A 27,318-nucleotide genomic window follows, 5' to 3' on the forward strand; every position below is an offset into this window, starting at 1 on the left:
GAGGACTGACAATAGGGAAGATTTAGTTTAAGATACCGATCCGATCTTAATCCGCTTCCTTGCTTGCCCAGCTCTGCTGTTTCAGGTCGGTTCTCCACGGTGCACCGGCGGCTTGGTTCTAACACATCGCTGATGCTACATCAAGGGATTTGGTGGGATGTTTTTTTCCCTGTGATCAAAGTGGCCGATTCAAGCTGCAGCATGTACGGGGAGGAGGGAGACAGCCACCTGTTATGGAAATACTTTGAAAATGCAGCAGACTCCTTGCAGAGGTGGAAGTCTGTTGACCTTGTGAAATGTACACTCAGCGCAGGGGTAGCAGAGCGGCACAGGGCTGGGAGTGAGAGCTGCTCTGTAAAACGCTTCGTTCCTCATGGACATGGAGCTGAGAGCCACCAGGTACCCCTGCTCCTGCCAGGGTGCTGGACCCTTAGCTCTGTTTTGGAAGCTGGGTCCTGATGTCTTTTAGTGGGACACAGGTACTCAGGCTCRATGTTGATACATCAAAGACTTATTTTGTTTTCCCGCCAAGGTTCTTGCAGGTGTGGATCTTGTCCTTCACGGTGCCATGTCTTTGCAATTCTTTCATGGGAGACATCACAATATCGGATTCCCAWCACTCTGTGCCCAGCACAGTGCATGCTTATTTATTTATTTTATTACTTGTCCTAGGTATTTCTCATGCAAATAGGACAAAAACGCTTATTAAGATATGTCTTAATGTCTGCTATGTCTGCTAAAAATAGCCTTATCCTCTCCCAGTCTGTGATTTCCTTGCCACCTCTATTGCCAAGCTGGGATGGGCTAGGTTGTTGGCAGGCCACCCCATGTGCTGGGAAGTGCATGAGCAGGGAGCTCCTGCAGGCTGGAAATTGGTCGGGATTTCTTCTTCTTTTCTTGGAGAACTAGATTCTCGGAGATGGGAGGGAAAAATAAGAACCTTGGAGTAAGCAGAAGACCTGAGCATCCAGGCTTATGGTCCCTCAGGTCTATGAGCAAATGCTTTATCTGCTGCTCGTATAGTCAACTGTTTGGGCTGAAAACAGTAATCCTGACCAGTGCATCTTCTGTGTTTCTGTCTTACTAAGTGCATCCTTCCAGGGGATGGAGACARGTGCCTCTCATCTGCTGGAACTGGATGAGATTTTCCTGTTTGGACCTTTTCCGTAAAACAGCGAAGGTCAGATATAAACAGAAAGGGCTGGTTTTGCTGGGGCCTTTTTTTAGACACTGAAAATGCTCTATCATCATGAGCCTGGCTTAGCTTTCAGTGACCAACACAGCTGAGACAAACTCTCATCAGAGAATTCAGCAAGAGAAGCAGCACAGACTTTCCAGGGTTGTTTTCTAGTCCTRCATCCTCACTTCTTCTCTTAACTTGTATCGCTGCAACCAATGTTTTTTGGGGCTCTGCTCAGACACACAATAAGCCTGGAGGAGCTCACAGTAACAGTTGAAAAAAGGGGTCAAAACCCATTTGAGTGAAGAAGGGGGAAACCAAGGTGCAGAAAGGTTAAGATCCAAAATGGTAGATCTGAGAGAACTAACTGAATCAATCTATAAGAGACAGGAAAAAAAGGTATGGAAGTGATCCAATGAGGGAAGTTATATGTGTGGATACACACGTGCACACACACASAGAGCAATAATTGGAGCTGTAAATGAAGTACAAATCCACAAAATGATTTTCTTTCTAAACCTCACCTCTGTTTCTCTGTGTCTGGGTAAAGGTTAGACTCTGTCCCAGATCCTGACTGTAAGGAACGTGCTTTCATACTTGTTCAAGTGATTGTTAGGAACCTGCTCTTATACTCGTTCAAGTTCTAAGGCTGTGGGACAATTCTGATTGTTGAGTCCAGTTTTCTGCAAAATGAGAGACTCTCMCTCAGTGTCTTCTGGTGATGGCGCCTAACACTGGCTAGACTGCACCCAAGATCTTGGGGAACAAATGATGCAGTGACCACCCACGGGCATGATCTCACCCTGCTTGGGGCAGATGTTTTCTGAGAGCTGCTCAAAGGGATTTTGCAAAGTGACTGAAACTGCCCGTGGAGCCGTAACATGCATTCAGCTGGGGCTGTTACCATCCCAGTCTATTCTGAGGGACAAAGGCAGGCACGGTCCCTGCAGGAGSTGGGCATTTACAATCTCCTGCCCATTGCCTCCTGTGAGTTGGGCAAAAGCCACAGCCTGTCTCTAAAGCAGAGGGGTAGCACTTTTATAAAGACTACTGAAATCTTGAGACTGTCTGTTGTCCAAAAGGACTCAATCTTTGCCCACTCGAGTAGCAGTTGGTAAAGTCTGAGCTGTGTTTTACTCAATTACAGTGGGATAAATCCATAGCCATTCTTTTCATTTCAGTAGCATGACCCTGGATTAGTTTGAATGGGAGTGGAGAGGTTTTGACCTACTTATCCCAAATGGTCATGTTTGGAGATGTCCTCCTGTACTAAAGCACCACAGGGATAGCAAAGAGCATATAAGTTTTCATCTAGCCAAAGATTTTGGCAGAATCAATGTTTTGAACAGCTGATCTTCATACTTAGTGTTTTAAAGCACTTTCTTAGGAGTGACTGAAGGATGGAGAGGGTATGCCTGGTTTGGGAGAGGAAAGTGTCATGAAAAACATGAATTCGCCAGGGTACAATTGCTGCTTGTGGCAATAGGTGAAGCACCTGTTGGGCTCATTGACCTGATTTCCATTGCTATCATGTCCTCCATAAACCTATATGAAAATCTCTTCTGTAAATCCTTTCTGGATGGTGAAAGGGCACCCTCATCTCCCCACCAAAGTGCAACAAGGCAGGATGGGAGAGAGGTGGCCACTGACACTTGCTGAGCCTGTAGCCTGTGTTTGGGGCCAGCAAAGTGTTTGCACTTCACTCCCACTCAGACTGATCATTGCGCRGAGCTGAGGGTTTCACCACCTCCCCCTGCAGAGCCACGCGCTCGCCTTGCACTTGACACCAGTGCAGGAGGATTATTTGCTCTTGATGGCTGATCCTGGCAAAGCAGCCGCCTGTCCTCCATGAACGTTCCCCTTCAGCCTCTTGGACAAGGAGATTTACCTTCTCCAGAGTGAGGATGAGTGTCAGGGCCCAGCTGGAACCGTGGTGCAATGCTGAGCTTTCCTTGGGTGTGCAATGCTGTGGCTCCATGCRCTCCCTTCAGCAGTCAAGTTTGGGGCTTCTGGGTGCAGTCAGCCTATTTGAACACYAGAAAAGATAAGAAATCTGAACATCAGAAAAGATAAGAAATGTCCCTATGGGGAGGAGAAAAGCCACAGCTCAGATTTCTCACAAGGCTCCATGAGCCAGGATTTTGGTCAAACCCTCATCAGAGATTTGGGACCACCTGGAAGGGGTGCTGCTTTTGCATTTGCCACCTACAAAGTGGGGTGCTCTCCTGGGAAGTGAGCAAAGTGACAAAATGCAGAACTGGTATGGGAAGCAGGGAACCTGGAGAAGTCCCATGAAGTCAGAGGAAATTCAGGATCATTCCCTGTAAGTCAGCTGTGTTCACCTGCAAYGAGGAGGAGGAGAAAGGTGTAGATCTTACCCTAATGCTCTATAAAACATGTTCCATAGGAATGAATGTCCATGGAGAGAAAAGAAAAGCTGGTGCTTCATGGCATGGCAAGCTCAACCAGATTCTGTCCTGCTGCTGTGGTCTAGAGGAGCTCCAATGACTCCAAAGATGACCAGGAGGCACCAAAAAAATAAAGAAGTATGAAACCTGAAGACCAGTGCCCCAAGTGAGAGGCAGAGCTGGTGCCAGCTGGACATGAAGAGTATAGGGAAGGTAAGAGGAGAGTTACCAATGTGCTGTGCAGGGGTCATCCCCAAAACCTTTCTGTAGAGTCACTTKCTCTAATTTGAAAGTACAATTGATCCCTGCAGAGGTAGAAACTTTGAAGCCATTTGCTATTTTATGTAACTTTTGTATATATATGTGTGTGTGTGTGTATGTATGTTTATTTTATACATATATATGGGAACATGCATATCCTTTCCTACCAAAACAATGGATTTATACCTCTTGTAACAGCCTATGTGGAACAGCGTCAGCTTTATTCTATAGGGCAGAGCAGGGTATATAGGCAGGGTGAACGCCTGGACAGTGCTTTGGACTTAACTACTGTTTGAATCCCTGAATTACTGGAGAGACCTGCGACTGCTGTCATTGAATGCAACAGGTCTCCTCGAGTTATTTGGACTGTGCTGAGCTGCTCTCCTTGAAACCAGAGCATCCAGCTCACTCTGCTTAACCTCAGAAGCGAGTGTCGCTGCAGGAAACCCTGAAGCGRGTGCTGAAGGCAGCAGCTTTGCTGAGGGAAATGCATTAATTCAGTGTACACTGCAGTTTTTGTCTGAAAAAAATGTCGATGCAGTAACATTCTCCCTAGTAACTGAGGGTGGATTAAAGGTCATACAGATAATGCAGYATGCTGAATTCATAGGCAGCGGAGAGGAAGAGTCCTTGACCCAGTGGGAATGCCTCCCAAAAATGTCGTCTTTGCAGCTTTGTCTGGTCCTCTCAAGAGGAAATCAACCAGCTTGTATTTCTTTTCTAGGTTTCATTCCTACCTGGAGCTTTCTCTCTTCAGATTTTACTCATATTTCCTTTTGTTTGGTTTATTCTAATAGTCTCGGTTAATGTAGCGATGTCATTAACTTTTGCTCAAGGTGTTACATCTCTGCATGCTGGAAATGCTTGGCTAGCAGGTCTACACATCAATCTTCTTCCACCCTTTGCGAGATGCAGGGCAGCAGGTTTGCASTGTGCTGGGGGAGCAGGGCAACAACTTCCACTTGTGACACAGAGGTGGCTACGAACATCCACCCTCCTGGAGCAGCTTTCCAGGCATGCAGTTGAGATGGGAAGATCTGGTTTCCCTAGTTGAGTGGAAATCCTGCAGGTAGGTGAAGTTCCTATACGAAAAAGTCTTGCATGTTGGAGACCTGGCCTGGTGCAGGAGCTTTTTAACAGGTTGTTCTCAGAGGATTAAATCCAAACCCAGCACAGTGGTCAGGGTATAACCTGTATCCCAGCAAGCAGATGTCCCACAGGATATCGGCTCACGGCATTGAAGAAATCATGGAGYACCTGAGCTCCTCCTGCCCTCCGTGTGAAAAGGAGACGATGCCAAATCTCTTCACAGGTCACTGAAAGTTTAATGCAAGYTTCCCGGTGGCTTTGGAGCATGCAGCGAGGCTGCTGTAGCACAAAGCATCACTGTTTATTCTGCCATCCTCATCCATTGGAGAAAAACACAAACTTCGTTGTAACTTCTRTTGAAACATCACCCCAAAAGAGGCAAAATCCTAGCAGTGAAACAACCCGGTTCTGCGATGGACCCCCCAGTATTTTGTGCTCTGTCCCAGCAGAGGGAGCCCGAGTTTATTAACAAATCCCGATGCCGGAGATGGTCGCTATCAAGGTGGTACCAAACCTCAGGCAGGTTGCACRGTGGAGGAAGGCTGCGTGTCGGTGGGGACCTCCTGCAGAAGAAGGGTCCTGGAGGCACTGAGCTATGACGTCAAAAGCAGGGCTGTGTTCCCAAGGTGGGGGGGTCCCTGGGAAGCGAGCTCAAGGTTTGTGAGGAGGTCCTACAAATAACTGTGTCCTGGGACGCTGTGAACATGCTGAGAGAGGGATGGTTTGCGAGTGCAGAGGATGTGTTTATTGAATGGGAGGATGGGGAAAATGCACTGAAAGTTGGAGCAGAGCCATGCCAGGATGGACGCATTGAATATAATTTGCTTTATTTACTTCCCCCATGGCAATGACCTGTGTACCAGCTAGTTTTAATCCTGCCCATTTTATCAGTTCTGCCCCTACAGGGTTCAAAACCACTCATCTCTGCAGTGACAAAGGCCTTTTCAGCCATTTCCCTGGGTTTTCAAGGCTCTGGGCAGGGCGAGGGAATGGGAACAGTTGTCRTGACTAGCATTCTTGGAGCTCACCGAGTACCTTGAGCTTCTTCCACAGAGAGCATAAGAGGAAATGTCTCCCAAGGACCTGGATGTGTCTTAGCTGTGTGATCCTTCTCACAGCAAGCGGTCGCGTGGATGCCGTGAACTCGCTTGTAGATACAGGACTGCTTGGGAGAGGAAAGGCTGTGGCATTGAAACATGGGAAGATAACTGATCATTTTAGGTCAAATCCAAAGACCATTTAAATTGGCCCTCATTACTCTTTAGTTGTCTAAAAGTAGTCGCCTGTGTTGGAAGATGAATAGTGAGTTGGGATGTTTCAGGGCAAAGGAATAAGAAGGCAAACAAGGCGGGTTGTGCCCCGCAGAGAGCAGCAGATGGATATTTTCCGAGACAACTTTTGAAAGGAAGGTTAAATTTCTTCAAGATAAGGAGAGCTCCAGCGAGCTGGAATGCATCAGTGCCCCCCTCCCCAGCTCGTCCTACGATAACAGCTGTTGTGCTGGAAACCTAATGCTGATGAAAGAGTTAAAGGCTGGTTGATGGGCAATATCGGTGACACACCTCTGAATCGAGCATACTCCTGGAGTGAGACTGTGGACTGGTGTTACTCAATGAATAGAGGCCACTCCAAGGGAGTTTTTCCTTGAATAGAATGGGGTCAGGGAGCCGCTTTGGGGAACAATGGTTGCCACCGGCTAGCTGAATTTCTTACAATCACACACCATACCCCCTGATCAAATAGCTCCTTTGTCAGCCTGATATAAAAACATGTCATACAATGATGATCTGGAAGAATGACATGAGCTGGCCTTTCAAAGAGATCAGAAGGGCTTGTTTTGCACAAAAAGAGCCCCCATCAGAGTCAAGACAGGGGAGGGGGGGGGAAAAATGGGGAGTGAAAGGGGGTGAATGGAAACAAACAGCAATAACAACAACAATAGAAAAGAGGGCGAGTTGGAAACTCGGGTCTGCCTTGTTTCACAGCAGCCCGTGGCCGCAGCACGGTCCACTTGAGGCGGCTTCGGCATGGCCGCGGCTGCCGGAGCGCGTTGCCATTGCGTCCCTATTGTCATTCTGCACTGGGACAGAAGAAATTGCTGGATGGGAAAAGGTCACTTGGCCCAACGAACCATCTCCCCCCTCCCCATCGCTGGAAGTGTCTCAACGCCATCTCCCTGCTTTCTCGCTGTGGTTGTCTCCTCTGTCTTCCTAGCACAATGTTTGTCTGCTGCCTTCATGGTCCCGCGCAAAGTTCAGCTCGCTCAGATGTCTGTTCTTGTCTGCCTGCTCGTAAGAGCTGAGAAATGTCTCCGTGATGCCCAAATCTCTTTTTATCTCTAGTTTTTTTGYTTGTTTGTTTTGTTTCTTGGAGAGTATGCCTTGTTTTTGAGCCCCTTCCCAGAACTTTCAGGGACATAATTGAGTTTTGCTTCAGGGAATTTTTTTTTCCCCTAAGAAGATTTTAAGTGGTGCAGGGGAATGGATTCTTCTTGGCTACTGCTGGGGGAACAGTGTTCCTGCAGTATCTACCCTAAGTCCCAAGAGATGGCATTTACACACAGTCATGACAGCTTTTGTAAGCTCCACAGTCCTGGAAAGAGGCAACTGGAGATGGCAGGTAGTTTCAGCACCTGAAAGTGTTTGAAATAGCTCATATTTAAACTGAAAGCTTGTATTTTACATAAATATAATTTTATATATATTTTATATATATATATATACATGTATGTATATATATATATATATGTGTGTCAGACTATTTGAAAGAAACTGCAATATATGAGATGCTGAGCTGTTGGGAAGCTGCTCCTGAAAACACACTGACAGCAACAACAACATGCTGAGGCTTTGCCCCATGTTCTAGTTCTCTCAGTTTTCGTTCTTTAAATTATAATATTGGTTTCCTGAGAAGGAGAGGGACAAAAAAGTCAGTTCAAAAGCTTCTAGAAGACCATTGTATTTGTATGATTAAGCGTTGTAAATGAGGAGGTTCCACAGTTAGAGAGAATCTCAACTCCAGCCACTTGAATTTATGCTCTAAAACAAAAGTCCGTGATCATTTATTATTCCTTGTTTGTACAGTGTTTTATTTGTCCTCCTTGCAATTGTATGTAGAAACTTATATATGGCTCTCTACTCAGTATTTATTCATTTATAGGAAAAGTACATGGTAAGCTGTATTTTCCCAATATGCTATTTATTAAATACAGGGAATATTTATAAATACATACACGTGCTGTTCGTGTGCACATAATAAATGAAATTGTTGCTGAGTTGAATGCCTCAGCCCTTCAATTCCTTTACCTAAAAGGCTGCATTGCACAAAATTAGGGTCATAATTAATCACCTCCTGTCCTGAACATAGCTCTGAAAAGCTGTGCAGCTGGTTGAAAATAATTAGACAATATTCCAAGTGCTGCCTAAACAAAGATGCATAGGAGACACTGGTTACAAATCTTCAACAGTTTAAGTTACAAGGCAATTGCCAGATGCTACATGTATATTTGAAGAAGAAAAATGTCTATGTTATGCTGCTATTTGTGAAGTAATTTGGGATTATATTGTTAAATCTCGTATCACAGCAAAGGAGTAGAGAATGCAGGTGGGTTGCAGCATGTGCAGTGTTAAGAGTCTGCAGCTAGACACTGAGAACAGCACTTAGGCACCTAAATAAAATGAGATTTCCAGTGGTGTAGAGTACCCAGCAGTTTTGCTTGAATTTCACAGGGTTTCAGCAGCCAAGAGCAGACAGACAGCTGTCTTTTAGCTTATCAATCTGGAAGGCAGCTTTCAGTGCAATGACCTGCATTTGGGCTTGCTCCAGCCTCCAGCTGGAAACGGCAGGCAGCGCAGAAGGTGACAAGGCATTTCTCAAACGGGATGTCCCTCAGGGACTAGGTGACACATGACATTACCTGAACTGAATGCCTTTTAAATGGCAAGTGGGTTTCAATAGTGTTGGTTTTGTCCTATCCATCCAAGAAGCAGGTCACCCACCTGAGGGACCTTCTGCGGCCAGCTGGAGCTCAGTGGGGCTCTTGGCACGCCGGTACCTGTGGGCTGGACTTGGCAAGGTGCTCCCGGGGTTGAATGGGAGACTGCTGCTCTYTTAGGGTAGGCTGCAAAACCCTCTCTGGGACTCGAGCCCGGTGAGTGCAGTGGAAACTCGCAACTTTGCAACCCCTTCGTTTTTCTCAGTTCGACACTTTTTTGGTGATGGTGCTGTTTGGCTTTCAGCAGGTATTCCTGTTTTGTGGTATTATTCACTGATTTTTTTTTTCTTTGCTAGACAAGTCCTGGATAAGGCAGATGGCTATTTTTTCTCTTGTCTTTGGATGGCACTCTGTTTTGGGATAAAGTAACATGATTCCATTCAAGTGCAACGAAAGGATGTTTATGGCAACCTTGCATCTACCCTGAGACGCTGGACATGTCAAGGGTAGAAAAGGTTATGTTAAGGACACCAACTGCACAGTTAGCTATTCCAAAGATTGGGAGATATAGAAGCCAGACTGCACACACACCTGTCCTTTGGTGGCACTACCAAAATTTAAGTCCCGAAGTCAATGTAGTTGTTTCCACATCACTTTTGCCTTCCTTGGCCGCCTGGCTCTGCTGTGCTGGACCTCGCCTGTTCAAATTTCTAATGAACCTTCTTGTATTCTACTCTGGTTCTTACCCTGCAGTTATAACTTGGTATTGGGAGCAAGCCTGGAAAATATCAGAGTGAAAACTGAGACTTCTAAAAGGTAGGAGCAAATAAAAACCAGAGGATATTAATATAGCAACAGCTGGACTTCAGCTTTAATAATGTGTATTTTTTTTTTTAGAGCAAGTAGTGATTCAGATCAGATACAGGTATTTGTGTGTGCTTCTGYTAAATCACGCCTCCTGCCAATAATGCAACCGAGGGTGGCATAATATGTTACAATATTAATTACTAAGTTCTCAACTTGGGTGATGATAGGTCTGCTAAAGACCCTTAAACTGGATATGTGAGAGTTGATCAAAGATTCTGTGGATTGTTACCACTGCTCACAAAGCATTTCAAACCAAAGGAAAACCTGACTCCCATGAAAAGGATACTGTGTTTTTACAAGAAATAAAAAAACTACTGGTCACTTGATTGCTATGGGGATGGATATAGCTAAATTCGACTTCCTTAAGGCAGAGAGCACAATCTAAGAGAAACAACAACAAAAAAGGGACAGAGAGGGAGGGAGAGAGAGAGCGAGAAGGAGCTGAATTGATTTCAGTCTGTTCAGGTCTAGCTGGAAAACACAATGCAGCGAAACGGTCTCTTGGTCGGCAAGCTTCTTTTCCTGGGTTTTTCCCATGGTTTGAAGTGGAGAGGGAGGGATGGTATTAGAAAAGTGTGTGTGTGAGAGAGAGAGAGAGACAAGGCTATAGGAAAGGCAGAGAGATGAGAGACATCATTTGGAAGGGAGCAAAATAGTCCATTCCTTCTGGCGAGGGGGCCACTTTGATGTCCGCGTGTCTGATTTGTAAAGTGGCAGTGTCAGGTTCGGGCGGAAGGGCCCTGGTATTTGAATCTCTGCCTGTGCTTGTGCTGGGGACTCTGCCCGCGCGCACACCTGCGCTGCCCCACACCTGCCGGCACGGCCACGGCRCGACCCGGCCGGGAGCTCCGCGAGGTGACAGCACACACGTTAGATGTCTTTGCCGGTTCCTTGGGCAGAGCTTTGTGCTGAAGAAGCACATTTGTGTGTTGGTGTGCGCGAAGGGAGATAAGCATCAGCAAAAAGCACCATCAGGCTCCCCGCGCCCCCCTTCTCAAAAGGGTGTTTTCTTCCTGCTGTTGCTAATGCAGTGGCGAGGCTCACAGCCACCAAACAGGTAAAGTTTGGCTATATGGACAAGAATAATATGGAACAGTGTCTATTATACACTAATAATCTAGAATTTTTAGAGCAATAATCTAGAGAATTGTCTAATCTAGACCAATCTAGAGAAGCGTCGTGATTAGCCAGCCATCACATAACAGTAAATTCAGCTTCAAGAGTTACAAACGAAGCTTGGAAGTCAGAAGCTCTTTTTCCTCTGGACAGAATTGCAGGCATCTTTTTCAGGCTGGCTGTTCTGTCTGTCAAGCTGCACTTCAATATAATGCTACTAATAACTCTGGCATGTTAAGTATGATGAGTTCATCGCAAGCCTGCGGGAAAAGAGAAAGAATAAGGCCAAATTTACCACTTATGGCACACAAATATTTCTAGTATAGTTGATCCAGAGTGCAAGTGGCTTTTTCTCTTTTCTTCCCTTCCAAGAGCAAATTTGCACTCCAAGATTTGCATTCCAAGATCTCCACTTGCAGTGGAGCTGGGAGAGCTCTTGCTCTGCTGGGCAGCAAGCTAATCTTTCTGAAATTGTCACCCCAAATTTCTGCAAGGCGCTAACACGCTGCAAAAGCAGAAAGCAGATTGGAGAATTATTCATTGTTATTATTGGGCATTGAAGATCAAGTCAGTGTAAGCCTTACTGTGATGGCCCTGGGACTGTGAAGTCTTGGTTTCTGGTAAGAAGAGGCAGATGTGCATAGCATGACTTGTGGGTCCCAATGAGACAGACAATGAATCAGTTTAAGTTCAATTGACAGATATCCATTATTGGAGGGAGAGATTTTGACTTGAGCCTCTGGTATGTCAGCATTTTCCTTCCCAATACTCATTTTCTATTTAAATAGATAAAGTGCACGGCCTATTTTCATGGCAGAGAGGGCTGGAGAAGGGGGTTTTTAATGACTCTTTATTCTCGGTTTTATAATCTGACACGCTGTACGCACATGTGCTTGTCACAAAACTGTGTGAGGTGCCCACCTCCCATCCATGCATTGTCCAGCAGATGTTAAAGCCATCAAACATGTTTGCTTCTAGTCCCAAAGGAAAACATTCTCTATTTTGGGATGTGGGATTTTTTTTTCAACTGATCTAAACAAACAAACAAAAAATAGCTTGGAGAGGTAGGTCTTGTATGATCATAAGAAACTTGTGTAAATGAGGATCTAAGGCTTGTTCCCTGACCCATAAACCGGGGTAGTAATTAGTTGTCCCTGCAGTTTGTTGCTGTCACAGAAGCTGAGGTAAGGCTGAAACCTATTTAAAACTYGCATGCATTAGCAATATGGGATACCTAAACACACACTTACTGCAGTGACTGATCATCAGTTACTATTTCTAATAATACCCAAGAGCCTGCAACCTTAGCAAGGTCATGTCACATGAGGCACTATAGCAGTACCTTGAGTAGAAGATAAGGTACTTTGTCCCAAGGAATTTTCAACTATAGGCACCCAAACTTGTAGATTAATCTGCTAGGTGGGACCTTATACACATGTGGTAGCCTATTGCAGGGCAAGGCCCCCACACATGGGTAATTTGTTCTACACATTCTTTACCTGTTGGCTATTGATGGCTGGATATTGACTGTTGGATGTTGACTGGCTGGATATTGACCTGTTGGATATATATATATTGACCTGTTGGATATATAACCTGTTGGATATTGACTGGCTTCGCTAGTAAGAGACCCCTCAAATACTCCTATCTTGCTCTTAAGCCATACGTCCTAGAAGAGGCTGGATTTGATAGGAGAAATCGCCTCATGACTGCTGCGCTAAGAGTCTTAATACAGAGTTTAGCAATTTGTAGTAAAGAAGGAAGATGGAATTAACCAGTGAGAAGCAGTAAATGCCACCCTCCTGATAGAAATAAAAGTCTATAGTACAAGAAAGGACTGCTAGCGAAAATATTCCTTCTGCTATAGGGGAAGAGAAATGAAGCAAGCCTTGAGCTCTCATAAATATGAGTCTGTGAATTTGAGCTGGTGCAGGTAATTAGGCTCTGCTTTGGTTGCCTGGTCCAGGCAGATCTCAGACTGCCAGGACTACTAGGCTTGCTCACTCTCCGTATTATCACCTTATAAATGAAGCTTCACATTTGAGAGCAGGGAATCCTCTAGAGCCAAGGATCCCCCTGTGCCCATAAGCACAGAACGAGTTAGGGCGCCGTGAGACTGGTTTATGGAAGGCCAGGGACCTGCAGGTCTAACCAAGTAGGTGGAAGGCAGATGTAGGTAAAATAAGTAACATAACTACTGCTGTTCTGAGGATACTCTTATGATGCTTTCTAAACACACCAAAAACTTTTGGAACGACCTGTGGAATTAGTGAAAACTGAGCTGAAAATCTCCCGAAACAACTTTGTAAGTCTTGGTCTTCCTCTCAGAGAAGCCAGTGGGAATTTGAATGTTTAGTTCCTCAGGCTCTTGGTTTAAAAGGAAAAAAGCCACTAAAATATCTTCATAGGTAGTCCCTATAAAAGCACAAGATTCAAAAGCATTCCTTCAGGAGATCAAGGACGGTCCGGCCTTTGAAGCCTGGAGGATTGGGAAATTTAAAGATCTTTGTGGCAATCATATTGTGCCATTAGAAATCTACCATTTGGAATTGTAAAGTGTTTAAAAGGAATGATTCCAAATTCCACAGCTGTCTGGTGAGTGACAACTTGATGTGGCCTGAGGGGAAGGAAGAAGGTCATTGTTGAGAAAACAGTTAAAATGAACATTTTCTGAACAGATGCTTTAGATAATACTTTGATAAATGAGGTTTAAAAACACATAAAATCGTGTGGATGACTTCCAGAAAATAACAGATTAGCAAAACAAACAAGACTCAAAATCCAAAGCCAAGGGATAGGTGTAGGGCCAGTACTTAGCAAGTAATAGATGACTGCTTAAAATAAAAGGAACAATAAACAGAGTCTAAACCAACAAGATGAGACAATTCTGCTGGCTATGGAAAGTGATACATTTTTATTACACTGCAGTTTTCCAAAGGAGAGAGCTTCCAGAAGCTGGGCTGTTAGTTTTGTTACACTAAAATATTTGCAATTTTTTTTTTTTTTAGTACTTTTTTTTCCTTAAACCATTCAAGCAGCTCAGCAGCTGATCAAAATACAAAACCATTGCATGTGCCTAGTGAATAGAGAATGAATGCAATCCCCTTATTTTAGTATCTTTCTCAGCTGGGTGTAGCAAGAAGACTAAGCAGGCAGCATCACTGATGACAAACTGATTTATGAAATGGTTTATTTTCAGAATATTTGGTGTAATTATGAATAAAGGTCCTGATCCTGTGACAGCTCAGAACCTTGTGGGAAGGGCTGCTGGCTGGATGCCCTCAGTTCTCATTAAAAACTCTCTGCAGATGTGGTCTGGCAGCACGCAGGGCCTGATGGCATTACTTTTAAGGGATTTTTTTTTCTTTTTTGCCCTTCCACAGAACTCATACCAAATATCCTCTAATTCTGATTCCTTCTGGCACCCCTTCTACRGGTAAAAACCCAACCAATATGTATAATTTGAAAAAAAAAAATAGGGAGGAAATATACCTCAAATTCAGCATAACCTTTCAATTTTATCCTCTTTAATCCTTTGATAATTTTTGAGCTTCTCCTGCAGAAAAGCAATTTTGCTAATCACCTTTGTGCCAATCCCCGCATTCCTGACAATAGCGCGAACAGCTTCCCTCAAAGTCTTTGATGTGGGAAAGACACACACGCACACACACACATAATCTGAAAACAATTCAGCCCCTTGGTTCTCAAGGGCGAGCACTCTGCTTTAATAGAGTGCAAGTTCCGTGGCGGTTTCTAATCCTTTCTGCCAAACAGAAGAGACACAGTCAGGTAGCCCACCTTATTCAGAAGTTAAAATAACATGTTACTTGCTCTCAGAGAAAATCAAAACAACTCAAGATCAAAACCAGATTCCGCCAACCCTAACGGGATAGACTTTCTACTCAGATAACTCTTGATCTAAGTGTGTAACAAGTAACCTGCTTTAATCCCTCAAAGCGATGGTGTTACAGATAAGTACTGTAGTAGCAGAGGAGGTGTCTTAAGTTTCAGAAATACACAAAAGCATTGGGTGGAAGGAAAAACAAAACAAAGAGCTGTCCACATGCTTGTGTCTTTAGCTGAAAAGGTGTATTTGAGGGCAGTGTAAAGAATAAAACCCCTTGGAGACAGGAGAAAAAAAAAAAAAAATAAAGAAGACAGGCAGGTATTCAAGTGGTATTTCTTCCAAGCTGCCTTTCATTGATTTATACTGTTAAAGTATTTTATGGGTGTAAGCTCCYGTTTGCAGTTTACAGAAACTGCAAACTATGATGCTAGAACGGTGAGTTCAGCACAGAACCCTGCTCTCTCTAGAGGTTCAGGGAGGCTAAAAACCATGAAAAGACTGGGATCTTGAAGTGTTTTGAAGTAGAAAATGATATTGATTTTATGGTTATACTGCAGCATGCACCTGCACTGAATCCTTTATTAGAGTATGAAAATCCAGTGAAAATAATTACGTTACATGTAGAATTTTAGTAGGGGTCAGAACCTTCCCTGGTTTCCGCTCATGGAGACACCTGCATGTGTGCTTCCTTTTGCACTCCTGAGATGTCTAGTGCCCCTGGGTCCTTTCTGCTGAGGCTTGGAGCATTTACTGCTTACTGTTGTCATCTGTGTGCCAGTAATAAAACTTCTGGTGCTGCAGGAGGCCTGTGGGATAGACAGCTTGACAACCTCATAGCAGTTGCAGTAGCTGAAACCATACCTAAGAATCTATGTATGCAGTGTGGGTCCATTACTCTCAAAAACAGAAAATAAGTGATGGTGATATCCATGTTTTGGCAGATTAATAATTACTACTCCCTTGCCAGGCAACTAGCTGTACAAACGAGCTGTAGAAAACGAAGTTTGTATTTAAGAGCAACGTATCTCACTGTTTTCATCATAGCACTGTTTGTTTCTCCTGCCTGGATCACATCTGGTTCTTTCGACAGTTACTGTTTCATTGAACCAAATCTTTCATCGTTCTGTATCCATCAACTCACGGATTGCAAGAACTAAAGGGCCACTTCCACAGGTGCACTTGTCCACGCTTTATAGTCTTGGTGGCCCAGTGGGCCACGCTGCACGTTACTTTAGAGCCAGGCTCCTTTCAGAGCGAGTTAAGGAATTTCCTTGGTGGARCGGCCCTGGCACAGACTGAAGGCTGTTGTCGCTGGGATCTTACCCTCAATCATACAGTCAGATAAAGATACAGCCAGACTGTATCTCTGAGAGAAGGAAAAAAACAAAGCTGATAATTGTTTTTATTATTATTTTTTATTAATCCAGTAATGGTGAACTTCCACAAACCTTGATAAGCTGTTYGAACAGGCAATTTTCTTTACTAGAAAAAAAACTGCTTCATTCATGAATGTTTCCCATCACCTTCTGTCTAGAGCTCTTATCTCTTCTTTTTCTGGTAGATTGAAGAGCCTGGTATTACCAGCTCTTTCTTCCTCTGTTTAAGTACTCATAAGGTAAGATCAACTCGCACCTTAACCTTTTAGAAAGCTAAACAGACTGAGCGCTTTGGGTCTCACTATAAAACACTTTTGACAGTCCTGTAATCATTCTTGCTACTCTTCTTTGAAACCCCTCTAGTTTTTCAACATCCTTCTTCCAAAGTTGGCAGGACAAATTATTTCCAAAGCAGCCACAACAGAGTCAAAACCAGAGGTAAAAGAACCTCCCAGGTCTTGTTTGTTTCCCAAGACAGCACTAGCCCTTTGGTCACAGCACTGCAGAAGGAGCTCACGTTCAACTGATTATTCATCTTAATGAAGACTTTACGGAATTGCAGCTTTGCAGGATAGAGTTACATCCTTTCAGTGTGACCTACATTCTTTGTTCCTAGATGTGAGACTTTACATTTGGCTTGATTGAAATATATACAATGAGATTATGCCTAAACTTGGGAGTTCTGCAGCCACGAGCATCCTTTGCATGATTTGCTCTTCCTGCAGGCTTTACATCTTCTACACAGCTTTGATAATTAATAACTTCAGATTTTTTTAAAGTTACTAATAAAAATTTTAAATCATGCAGGACCAACAAACTGTCTCTGTGGGACCYACTAGGAAAGACCAGCTTGATAATAAACATGTACTTGAACTAACAAATTAGGACAGATAAGTTCTTTGGGTTTTAATATATTTAATGTTTCAAACRGTCAGTTGATTGTCAGTTGATTACAAAAAGAAAAAAAGTTAATTATATTTACTTACATTTAATGTCATCAGAAAAGATACCAAGCTAATTTGCTACAAAACTGCACTCRTGCCTATTTTCCATAAACTCATGTTAAGTGATGGTCATTATATTACCTCCCTTTTCAATTAGCTACTTAAGTCCTGCAGCAGATGTGCTGTTATTTTACCTGAGGAATAACGCAGGCTGATAAACCTTTTAATTACTCGGGCCATCTGATTCACTTGTTATAAATGCCGATAGAACAGTTGCCTTCTGGTCCTCTGGAAYTTCCCTGAGCTCCAGGTTGTGTTAAAACCCTGTAAATGGACCASTTTCTCAGGCAGCAGCTCTGAATCTCTACAAGACTTCCGGGGCTGCTGATTTAGCCCTATGAATACTTGAATGCTTGAGATTATGCACACAAGATGACATTGTTGAACAGGATATATGTGCTGTCTAAAGGTCTGTCTTCTATGGTAACCTCATTATATACTGACATTTATTCTTCTCTCTGTGCAAGAGGAGATGCAGCCTGTGGTGTGTGATACCTCTGTGACACATTGTAGGCAGAAGATGGACTTACAGTTTATTTATTTTTTTACTTTGGAAGGAGAGATTTCCTCAAACATTTTGGCCGTCCATTGACTGGAAAATACTGTAAGGATGAATACCAGCACTATACTCTCATTTTCTTCCTCCACTCTGTGGAGAGCAGCTTTGCTTTGGATCAGGATGGTCGTGGGCTGTCAGTTCTCTGCGCTCCTGTGGATGGCAACAATGACTCAGTTATTATGAACCCTTCCTTCGTGGCAGCGTGTGCACACACGCACGTGTGAAACAAGGGCTCCTCTGCCCTGATGGGAGGCACTGGAAAGCCAGCCTGGAATGTGCTGCAAGCTGGGCCCGGTCTTGGCGGGGGGGGAAGAGCCTCTCTCTTTCACAGGGCCCGGGAATCCGGGCGAGCTCAAAGCTTCTGTGCAGCATGGGCAGAGCCCTGCTGCTTTTCCAGGGGGGAGAGCTGCACCTGATCCTGCTCTTGGATAACAAATGAGCATTAATCACCTTGCCCATATCCTGTGTGAGGGGGCTGCTCCAGGGGGTGCAGCAAATGCTGCAGCTACCTGGGACACTATCCCTGCTCTGAATTAYTCTCATTATTAATAAATGCGGGAGAAGGTGTGTTTATAAAGGGTTATTATCCCCGGCCGTGAAGAGTTGCGGGGGGGGAAGGGGGGGGGGCAGCACTTCTGCCCGGGCAGAGGCCGGGGCAGCCCCGGTGGCTCCGGTAACGGATTAAGCGGCCGATGAGGGTGGGCTCGGCAGGGCCCGGGCACCCTCTGGCTGCCGCCGCCGCCTCCCCCGGAGGGGGGCAGTGACAGGCGGCGGCTCCGGCCCCATGTGACTGGGGAGCGGCTGCCCCCGTCCATGGCTTGGCCTCCCCCGGGCAGCAGCAGCTCCGGCTCCCGGGGAGGAGGGGCGGGAGCTGCTGCTCCATGGGGAGGAAGGGCAGCCCCCGGTCCCCCCAGGCGCAGGGGGGACCCCGGGCCGCCTCCCCTCCCCCTTCCTCCTCCTCCTCCTCCTCCCCGCTCTGGGCCTTGCCCGAGGAGCTGCTGCTCCTCATCTGCTCCTACCTGGACGCGCAGGCCTTGGGCCGCCTGGGCCAGGTCTGCCGCCGCCTGCGCTCCTTCACCGGCCGCGACGTCCTCTGGAGGCGCATAGCCCGCGGCTGCCTCAACTCCGGCTTCACCCAGCTCGGCACCGACCTGTAAGCGCCGCGGAAGGGCGGGCGGGAGGCGGCGGCGGCGCCTGGGAAAGGCCGCGGCCGCTGCGGCCTAGYTGGTTGCTAAGGGGCGTTCTGCGCAGCTGGCGTAGTCGCCAAGGGGGCTCCCGCGGCCGGGGCGGAGGGAAGGCGGCGGGGCGGGGGGAGTATTCTCGAAGCGCGGCTGCGCCGCCGTTGGCCTGCGCAGCAGGGGCGRCGAGGGCAGGGCAGGGGCGGTGGGGCCGCCCCCGCGAGGGAGGGAGGGATGGCGCGTGGCGGCCGGGGCCGCAGCCCGGGGTGCCGGGGGGGCTCCGTGACCCCCGAGAGGGGGGAGGGCCCGTGGGAGCCGCCCGCCGCCGTGGGCGGCCATCATGAGCGGTTCGGCTCGCTGAAGCCCTGAGGTGCCCTGCAACCTCCGCACGAGGAGGTGAAGGAGACAGAGCCGGCCTAACCCCGCTGAGGGAGGGCTGGTGCCCGGGCTCGGGTACATGTGGTAACCCGTGCGGGAGTCTTCGTGGTGCGGGCCTGGGGAACATGTGTTTCTTGCCTTAATGTTAAYGCTGGTACCACAGAGACGGGGCCTCTTGGTCCCTGTGTGACTTCTAGCAGCARAACTCTTATTTTTAGTGTTTAGTGTGCAGCGCCTTGCTGGCCTTGGGCCTGTCAGACATCATGGTTCATCTGCCAGACTCACTAAGGCAGCGCTCCGAGGTGCCCGTGCCATGTGGACTTCCCTTGCTTTAGGGACTGCAAGAGGAAAACTCCATTCTTGGGACCTGTGGGCCCCTTCCCGCATTTTCCCAAGGCTGCCATCCTGGAGCTGCCTGTGCCATTTGCTGACTTTGGTGTGTTTTCCTTGCACCCTGCCTCGATGTTGATCTTGGAAGGGATGTCAGCCCTTAGGGCAGCTCTGCTGTCTCATCAACAGTGCCCACTCTGGAGGTCCCCTTGCAGCAGGAGYAGAGTTTGGATCATGGTGAATATCCCAGTGCATTGGGGTTTCTCCCAGCACTTCAGCCACCCGGCCTTTGTAGGCTGGGGCTGCAGAGAAGGGGCATCGCAGCAGGTCCCTTTGAAGTCAGCAGGAGCAAGGGCCGTGCGTTCTGACTCCCGGGCTCTGTCTGCTGTGATATATTATTTTGTCTACCRAGGAAATGAAGTTCTGTATTTTTTTCATTAAGGCTGAGGTGATACTGTGCCGCTTGGGTTGCAGGAGGGATCAGGTGTACAGCGGAGCAGGTGCAGCGTGCGCAAGGACCACCGTTTCCCCCCGCAGAGGAATGCGGGTCTATAAACAGCTTCAGAAGAGGTTTGTTAGGTCAGAGGTTTTAAGTGAAAGGAAGGGTACTTGAGTGTCAAACKCTGGGGTTTTCTGTGCTGTTAGGTTTGCTAGGAGCAATTTTTATAGTAATTTTAGGATGTGCTTTTGTGCTGAGTCGTATTTCCAAGTTTTCCTTAAACATCTCCTGCTGAGTGCTGCTTTTAGCGGTGGTCATAGCTACCCTGGTCCTACAGAGCTCAAGCACGTGCAGGAGCCTTGAGGAGGAGCTGTGGGGGTGAACCCTTTAATTATTTTTAGCATATTGGAGTTGAAATAGATAGTGTGCCAGATCTTTTGGACAACACCTGCAAGTTAAGCACTTGTTTTTTGCTGTGTGCCACCAGCATCTTGGGACACTTGGAGGAGTTAAGCTCCAGTAGGGTAGACAGCTTTGTCAAGAGATCAGTACATGGGCCCACCTCAAGAGGAGGGGTCTGTAACTGTCCATCCCCAAAAGGATTGCCATGAACTGCAGTGTGGCACAGTTAAAGGTTTTGTACTTGGCTTAATATTAAATTACTCCCTAATGGCAATTAAATACTCCCTATGGTAGTTTGGAGGTTTTAAATAGCCTTGTCTTTTTTATAGCACCAGCCCTTGCATGTTACTGAGATGAGGGTTCTTATTGCCATTGAGGGAGCAAGGCTTGTGGAGAGAACTTTTAGGCCAACTGATGGATGGGGCAAGAGAAAGAAGTTCTGGACACACAATCTTTTTTTCCTAACTAGCAACCTGGCAAGCTGCTCCCCGAAGATTAAGCAGGAGCTAAGTAGATGTTCAAGCTAAAATATCCCTAAGTAAATAGAACAGGGATGAAGATGATGGGTAGCTGGAGCTTCTTGATTGTTCCTGTCCCCTAGTGATATAGAGGCAAGTCTTGAGTCTTTCTAGATGAGCTTCAAATTCCTTGAGAGCTGAGGATTCTGTTGCACGTTCTGCAGAGTGTTCCGTTAGATGAACACTTTTTAAGAGTTTGCTTTTTGTGCAATACTGTCCAAAATTGAGAAAGCGAAGGCTGGAACCGTTTATGGTGAACGTGCTTGATGAAGTAACGTGCATGTCTCCAACGTTAGCTCTTAAACTGATGGTCCCAGGGAAGCTGGCACAAGTTAAGAACTAGCCGAGGGAATGTTTACTGTTGAGAACAAAAACCATCTCAGTACTAGTTTGATCGTTTCTGCTGTTAAATGGCTTTTGATAAGCCATCTGTTAATGCTTTGTAAATAGTGATAATTTGAGCCTAATGTACAAGATAGCCGTAAAATTTATCCCCTCCTCCCTGTGTTTCCTCAGTTTCTTGAAGGGTGATTAACTTGAAAATTACACTTTTTTTTTTTTTTTTTTTTAACGTTGTTTCTCTTGGGTATGTCTGAAGATTATTGTCACAAGAAGATCAGACCAAGAGGCTTTAGTTTGCGCCTGCGTGGTCAGCTTGTCTATAAAAGTTTGTCCCTAAAACAGGGAAGAGAGAATTTTTCCAAGAAACTACCTGCAAAGCCCTAGCTATTTACAGCATAGAAAGGAGAAATTGCAGTACCTCAATATTTTTAAATAAACTATAGGATTTTACTTCTCATTGACTGTGCCCCTTCAAAAATTCCCTGCCTTGTTTGTCTCTGGACGTGGACTTAGGCTTGCACAACCTTAAATTGATTTGCTAATATCAAAAGAAGATATGGGCTTAATAGCAGATAGTAGCTGTTAGGCTGAAAGGCATACTCATAACACTGCCCATCCTTCATATTTGCCCTTTCTGGTAAACTTAGCTAATGAAGACCTGCATGTTTAAGTAAAGGATTTAAGGTGTTGATTCAATCATACAGTTAAGGAGGAAGAAACATTTTTTTTTGAGCAATGTTTCTATATTCTAGCAGTAAGAAAATGCCAAATAAAATATTATTGTGGTATTTTGGAAGTATCTAATGGTTTTAGTTCTGTGTAGCTCTTGGGAGGTGTCCTACAAGGCTCTCTGTGTCAGGCTGCCCCTTGTTCTGTACAGTCACATTAGTTTTATGTATAACCCTGTAGAGCAGTGAGACCTTGTAATGAGGATGGTAAAAGTAAACAAATAGGGGCCGTGCTGAAGAGTTTTGCTTTCTTCAATCCTAAGAAGTGCCTGAGCAAGAATTAGGCCCTTGTGCTTGTGATACAAGGCTAGTGGGGCATTTCTGCTCAAAAACTTGTGGCAGGAAAACAACCCAACATCATTGCAGGACAAAAAAATAGTGGCTTAGTAGCTCCCTCTGTGACTAAACTGGAGCTTAGCAGCAACACAAAGCCTTGGGGGGTTTTTGGCGTGTGTAGCGATGCGACTGCGGTGTCTGGTGGTCTGGGTGTTTTCTCAGCTGTTGTGCAGGCCTGGGGAGAGCAGGGCCTGCCCTGAAGAGCTGCCTAAATAGACAGGGTAAACAGGGCTGGGAGGGCAGGCGGGGGCAGAGATGTGCACCGAGCTGCCCTGGGTGCAGCAGGTCAGTGTCAGAGCCAGGAATAGAAGATGGTGCTTTGAGGCCTCAGCCTAAGCCTGGCTTGCTGGACCACCATGGGCTGGAGAAATCAGAGAGGCAGGCRGCTCGCTGCAAGGTGGCTCGTTATTTAAAGCATGGAAGAAGGGAATAAAGCTGCAGCTGGGCTAAACTTATTTCCTCTTTGYTACAAAGGAATTTGAGAGGGCAAGTTAGAGCTGCAGCCCAAATAGCTTGACAGTGTGTTCTTTGTCGTGTATTAATAGTTGTTGTCAAAATCGAGAAGTGTTCCACGGCGTGTTTTCTCTCTGCTTGTCTCCAGGCCTGCCTTGCCCACTAGGCGTATTTTCCAGTTCAGAAAAATAGGTTCGTTCATGGGAGAATTTATCATCTTGGAGTATTGAAGAGCTTGTCAGAGCATTTCTGGGAGTTAATAAAAGTAGCATTTTCTCCAGTTCTTGGGAGGGGGAATATATATATATATATATATATATAAAATATATTTATTATATGTATGTGCACACACCTGCAGGAGCAGGAAACGGCCAATCTCTGCAAGCAGAGTCAAAATGTAAACGACAGCAATTACAGGAGACCTCTGCCTTCCCTCCTAGAGCAGGAGGGAGCACGGGGGCCTGGAAAGCTGCTTCACTTTCCTTCATCTTTTAAGGCTTGTTTTGCCTAAGTTTCATTACTTCAAGTCAAAACTGAGCCAGGCAGTGAGGTGGCRCAGATGGTGCGAAGGAGAGTGCCCTGGGGAGGGTATTGCAATAATGGCAGAGCCCTGGAAGARGGCACACGGCTCTTGTTTTGGGCTGGAGAATGCTGTGGGTTTCTAAACTCCTGCTAGACTCCGTTGCATCTTCAGCAATGGATTGGGGTGGGCTGGATCTGTCGAGATGGTTCTGAACACTGTCAACTGCTGCATACGCTGGGAAAGTGAAACTGTTTTGTAAGAGCTTTTAGTGGCCTGCCTAACCTCCTCTTTAAATTTTCATGAGTGCAAAGTGAAAGGAGAATTTTATCTAGTTCAGGGCTTGGCAAACACGTGCTGTGCCTGTTGCTGTTAGTCCTGGAAACTGCTCAAGTGAAGTAGCTGTGTGTGGTTTCACTCTATCAAATAGTACCCTGGCAGTCTGCTTTTTCAAAACAGGATAGATAGAAACACTGCTTGGCAGGTGCAGGTTTGCCCTGGTCTTCCCAGGGCCATTCATTTTTCTGAAGCAGTCCTGGCTTTGTCTGCAAAGAGCCTGTACAACTCCCCAAGAGAGACAAAGCCCCGCCARGAGTTTCTAGCAAATATGCCCATGGCAAGGACAGGGACCGTCTTGCGAAGGAGGAGTTGGAGTCATCTGGCTTAGGGTTGATGGGTGATTTGTTTTTGAGAAGTCTACGTGGGGGTGCACATCTTCACTGAAACTTGCAGAAACTTGCCTGCAGCTCTTCTGATTTCTCTCTGGCTTCTTCATGCAGGTGGATCACTTCCACTGTCTGCAAAGTGGAGCAGTAAACCGGCACTGCCTGGTAACGTGTCTCTGAGATGGTGTAGATGCTCCAGAGGAGGAGAGGAACAGCGAGAGAGAAGTCTGCAGAGCCCTTCTCCATCCCAGTTACTTGAAGCCGTGTCAAATTAGGAGAAGGGGGAGCGTATCAGACACGGTGAACCTGGCAGTAGGCCAAGTAAGGGGCATGTGCTGAAGGAATTCCGGGGGAATTTTTATACTCAGAGCTGTTTTGAAAGCAGGCTGACTTGAGGACAGCAACAGGAGCTCCTCTGACATAAATAGCTTTTCTCTCATTTATCTGTTGGTGGCCTGCACTGAGACCCTGCCCCTCAACAGGTGTGTCCCGATTACACAAATAAGCCCAGTTGGTCCCCACGTTGGCCATTGCTGCCACGGGGCCAAGGTTGAGCGTGGGGCTTAGCCACTGTGACCTGCGTGTTCCTCTGGGTGACCCTTCTTGAGGCAGGATGGTGGCAGCGCTGCTGCAGACAGCAGCTTCTGTCCATGGAAGGGGTTGGATCTCAGCAGGTTGCTGCAGCCTTGTGTTTCCCCGTGAGCTTTTTGGCACTTAACATGTAGCAAAATGTGAAGGACTTGTGTGGGTTAGGATGCTCCATGCAGCTGGCAAAATATACGGTATGACATGTTGGTGCTGTCTTCTGTAACAAGGTGTGTGTTGTTGCAGGCACCCCTGTTTTAGCACATGCTGAAATTGTAGACAGCCAGGAGGAATCTCCCCGGGATGCAGTAAAACACTGAAAGATCTTGCTCTAGCAGAAGAACTGCTCATGATGGCAAGGGCCTTTGGCTGAGGAGGGGACACACTGCTGGAGATGAAGCTTTAGATGGAAATGTGCTTTTTTTGTGGCCGAGTGATTCTTTCTTTGCTTTCTGCAGGGACCCAGGCCAGTAACTGCCATGGTGGCTGGGGTCACCTGCGTCAGTGGTGCTGGTGGGGATGGTCCCAGTCTCCCACTTCAGCAGCTGGGAAATGTGCTCCAGAAGGAATATTGTGTTTCTTCTGGTAACTCTGCCAAGAAAGAGAGGAAATCCATAATTTGAGCAAAATACTTTAACTTTTTCTGTAGGGTGGTATGGGGGAGGAAGGGGGAAATGAAAAATCCTTATAGTGCGTTGGTTGAGAGGGCTTTTTTTCCTGAAAAACACTCTCAGACTATAAGAAATGTTTAGCCTCCTTTATTGTATCAAAATCTGTTTAAAAGGATCTTGTACCAGGTGTGCATGCAACGAGAAGCATGTTTTAGTCCAGGTCACATATTGCACTGCATGGCTCGCGTCCCTGATAGAGTGCTGGTTTTTGGATTATTTGGTTAATAAGAGTCAGCCTTGTCTCTTTCGATGTATACAGCTTTATAGAGTGCTGGACTTGAGACCTTTTAGCACGGGTGCTAAAATGCTGCACTCTGATCTGTGTGGGTGCTTCTAAGACATTTTGGCTGAGTATTGGCTGAGTATTGATGAATTTCCAGGTATGATGTTCACAAATTTTATCACCCTCTGTTTCTTGCCATTTTTCTAGGATGCTGGGCTGTCCAAGAACATGTTGCTCTGATTCCCTAGCCACCACCCTCCAGCATAGCACTATGTTGGCCCTGATGAAACCAGGGCTGTCGTTTCCCAGTGAGTCAACCTCCTGTGGTCCTGAAGTATTGCTGTTGGATGAGAATTCTCAAAACCTGGATGCCAAGGTCTTAGTTCCATGAAGCTCTTAAGCATATACTGAATTTTAAGACTGGAGTTTGGTGTTTTGCTGGATTCTGCCCTAGGGAGGGTCAGGTTGTTGGTTGGCTGGAGGTTGGTCTCTGCTGCAGGTTACATAGCATCAAGCCTTGTGAAGGAGGTTGCCCTCTAGGATTTTGGGGTGTTCAGTTGCTGAAGTGGGARGAACTTGGTTAAATCAGCCACTTGCTGTAGGTGTGTGACCTCTGCTGACTGTCTCAGATAACTGTGGAGCAATTTGTAAATATCTGCATGTGCRGAAAGACTGAAGCAAAAGAGTCCTAGTAAGGGCATAAAAGGATCACTTTTATCAAATGATTAAATTTATTGAGTGATAGCCTTTCTCTCGTATTGAGACTTGCTGTAGAGCCTTGCTGGCTCATCACCTTGATTGATGCATTTTGGGAGCTGTTCTGGGGAAGAACAGCTGTTGAAGAACAAATCAAATCATATCTCAGTGCTTGATTCCATCAGTAAGTTGGATTTAACTCCTCTCTTGTTGGTTGGAGCCATTTGATCCCTGATAACACTTGAAAATTGCCACAGTTCAGTCTGAGGGGGKGTGTGTGTCAGTCCAGTTCTGCATCCTGTCTCATGCGCTCCATATGTTCAACTCCCTCTCGTCTGTGTTTTGTGTAAGCAGAAATGTCTGGAGGATAAAAGGCGGCCACTTCTAAGACATTTTAAATTGTCTCAGTCCAGAATTGCTGTATGGAATAAGCAGGCTGGGAAAATACTATATCCACTAATAGTGTAGGGGGATGAGAAGCCGGGACCCTAGTAAACAAYCTCCTCCTCCGGTACCCTGCACAAGGTGATGTGTGACCCTCTCTCCTGAAATTTCTCTTCCAGCAGCAGGAGGATCAAGGCCTGTCACCTCTCACCTTGGAGAATGACTATATGAGCTATATGAGGTGGAGGCTGCTTTTTTTGACCTTGAATTCACCTTTTTTTTTTTTGAGAGCCTTGGAGATTATATTTAGTCTTAGGGCTCGTGCATTTTGCTCAGGACATCTGTGAGGGCCGGTACATGGTGGGGGGCTGGGGCATGAGTGCATTTTCCATCATTGAAAGCCAATGCCTTAAGTTCTCCCCACGTACAGATTTTAGCTGAGGGGTGGGGAGAAGCATCTTGGAGTAAGGAATGGAATCGAATGTAGGCGGAGAGGCTGAGCCCTGTCTGCGAGAGTAATAAGCAGTGAGGTGGCTGCTGGACCTGACCTGCCTTTTCAGTGCTGTGCATTCCTCATCTCCAACGATATCTGGCCCCACAGATGCTAGCAAGTGCTCTCTTAAAAGTGGAATTCCTCTTATTGCAGCCTAGGTTAACTCTAGAGATATAGTGCTTTTTTTTTTTTTTTTTTTTTTTCCTTCTTTCTTACGGGTTATGAGAAATAAAAGTAAATTTAGGAAGCTCAGAGCTTCCTATGTGGTGTGACTGTACCGATCGTAAACTTATGGTTGCAAAGGTTTCTAGGAGCCGAAAAGCTTTTCTGTGTGTG

General features: G+C 46.0%; 1 protein-coding gene and 1 long non-coding RNA gene across 2 annotated transcripts in view; one reads left to right on the forward strand and one right to left on the reverse strand.

The window, feature by feature from the left end:
* Positions 1-16,572: 16,572 nt before the first annotated feature.
* Positions 16,573-18,745, reverse strand: LOC112957171. Its single transcript, XR_003251166.1, has 2 exons — positions 18,661-18,745; positions 16,573-17,791 (listed from the first exon to the last, which is right to left on the reverse strand). It is a non-coding gene; the product is annotated as an uncharacterized LOC112957171 (long non-coding RNA).
* FBXW4 (F-box and WD repeat domain containing 4) overlaps positions 18,435-27,318 on the forward strand; it is a 58,887-nt gene continuing 50,003 nt past the window's right edge. The window contains exon 1 of the mRNA XM_026050741.1: positions 18,435-18,794. Coding sequence (XP_025906526.1) covers positions 18,523-18,794 — 272 coding nt within the window. The 5' untranslated portion in view covers positions 18,435-18,522. The remainder of the gene's footprint in view (positions 18,795-27,318) is intronic.

Source organism: Nothoprocta perdicaria, unplaced genomic scaffold (genome assembly GCF_003342845.1).
Source record: "Nothoprocta perdicaria isolate Ctin4 unplaced genomic scaffold, notPer1 scaffold_7, whole genome shotgun sequence".
Lineage (NCBI taxonomy): Eukaryota > Metazoa > Chordata > Aves > Tinamiformes > Tinamidae > Nothoprocta > Nothoprocta perdicaria.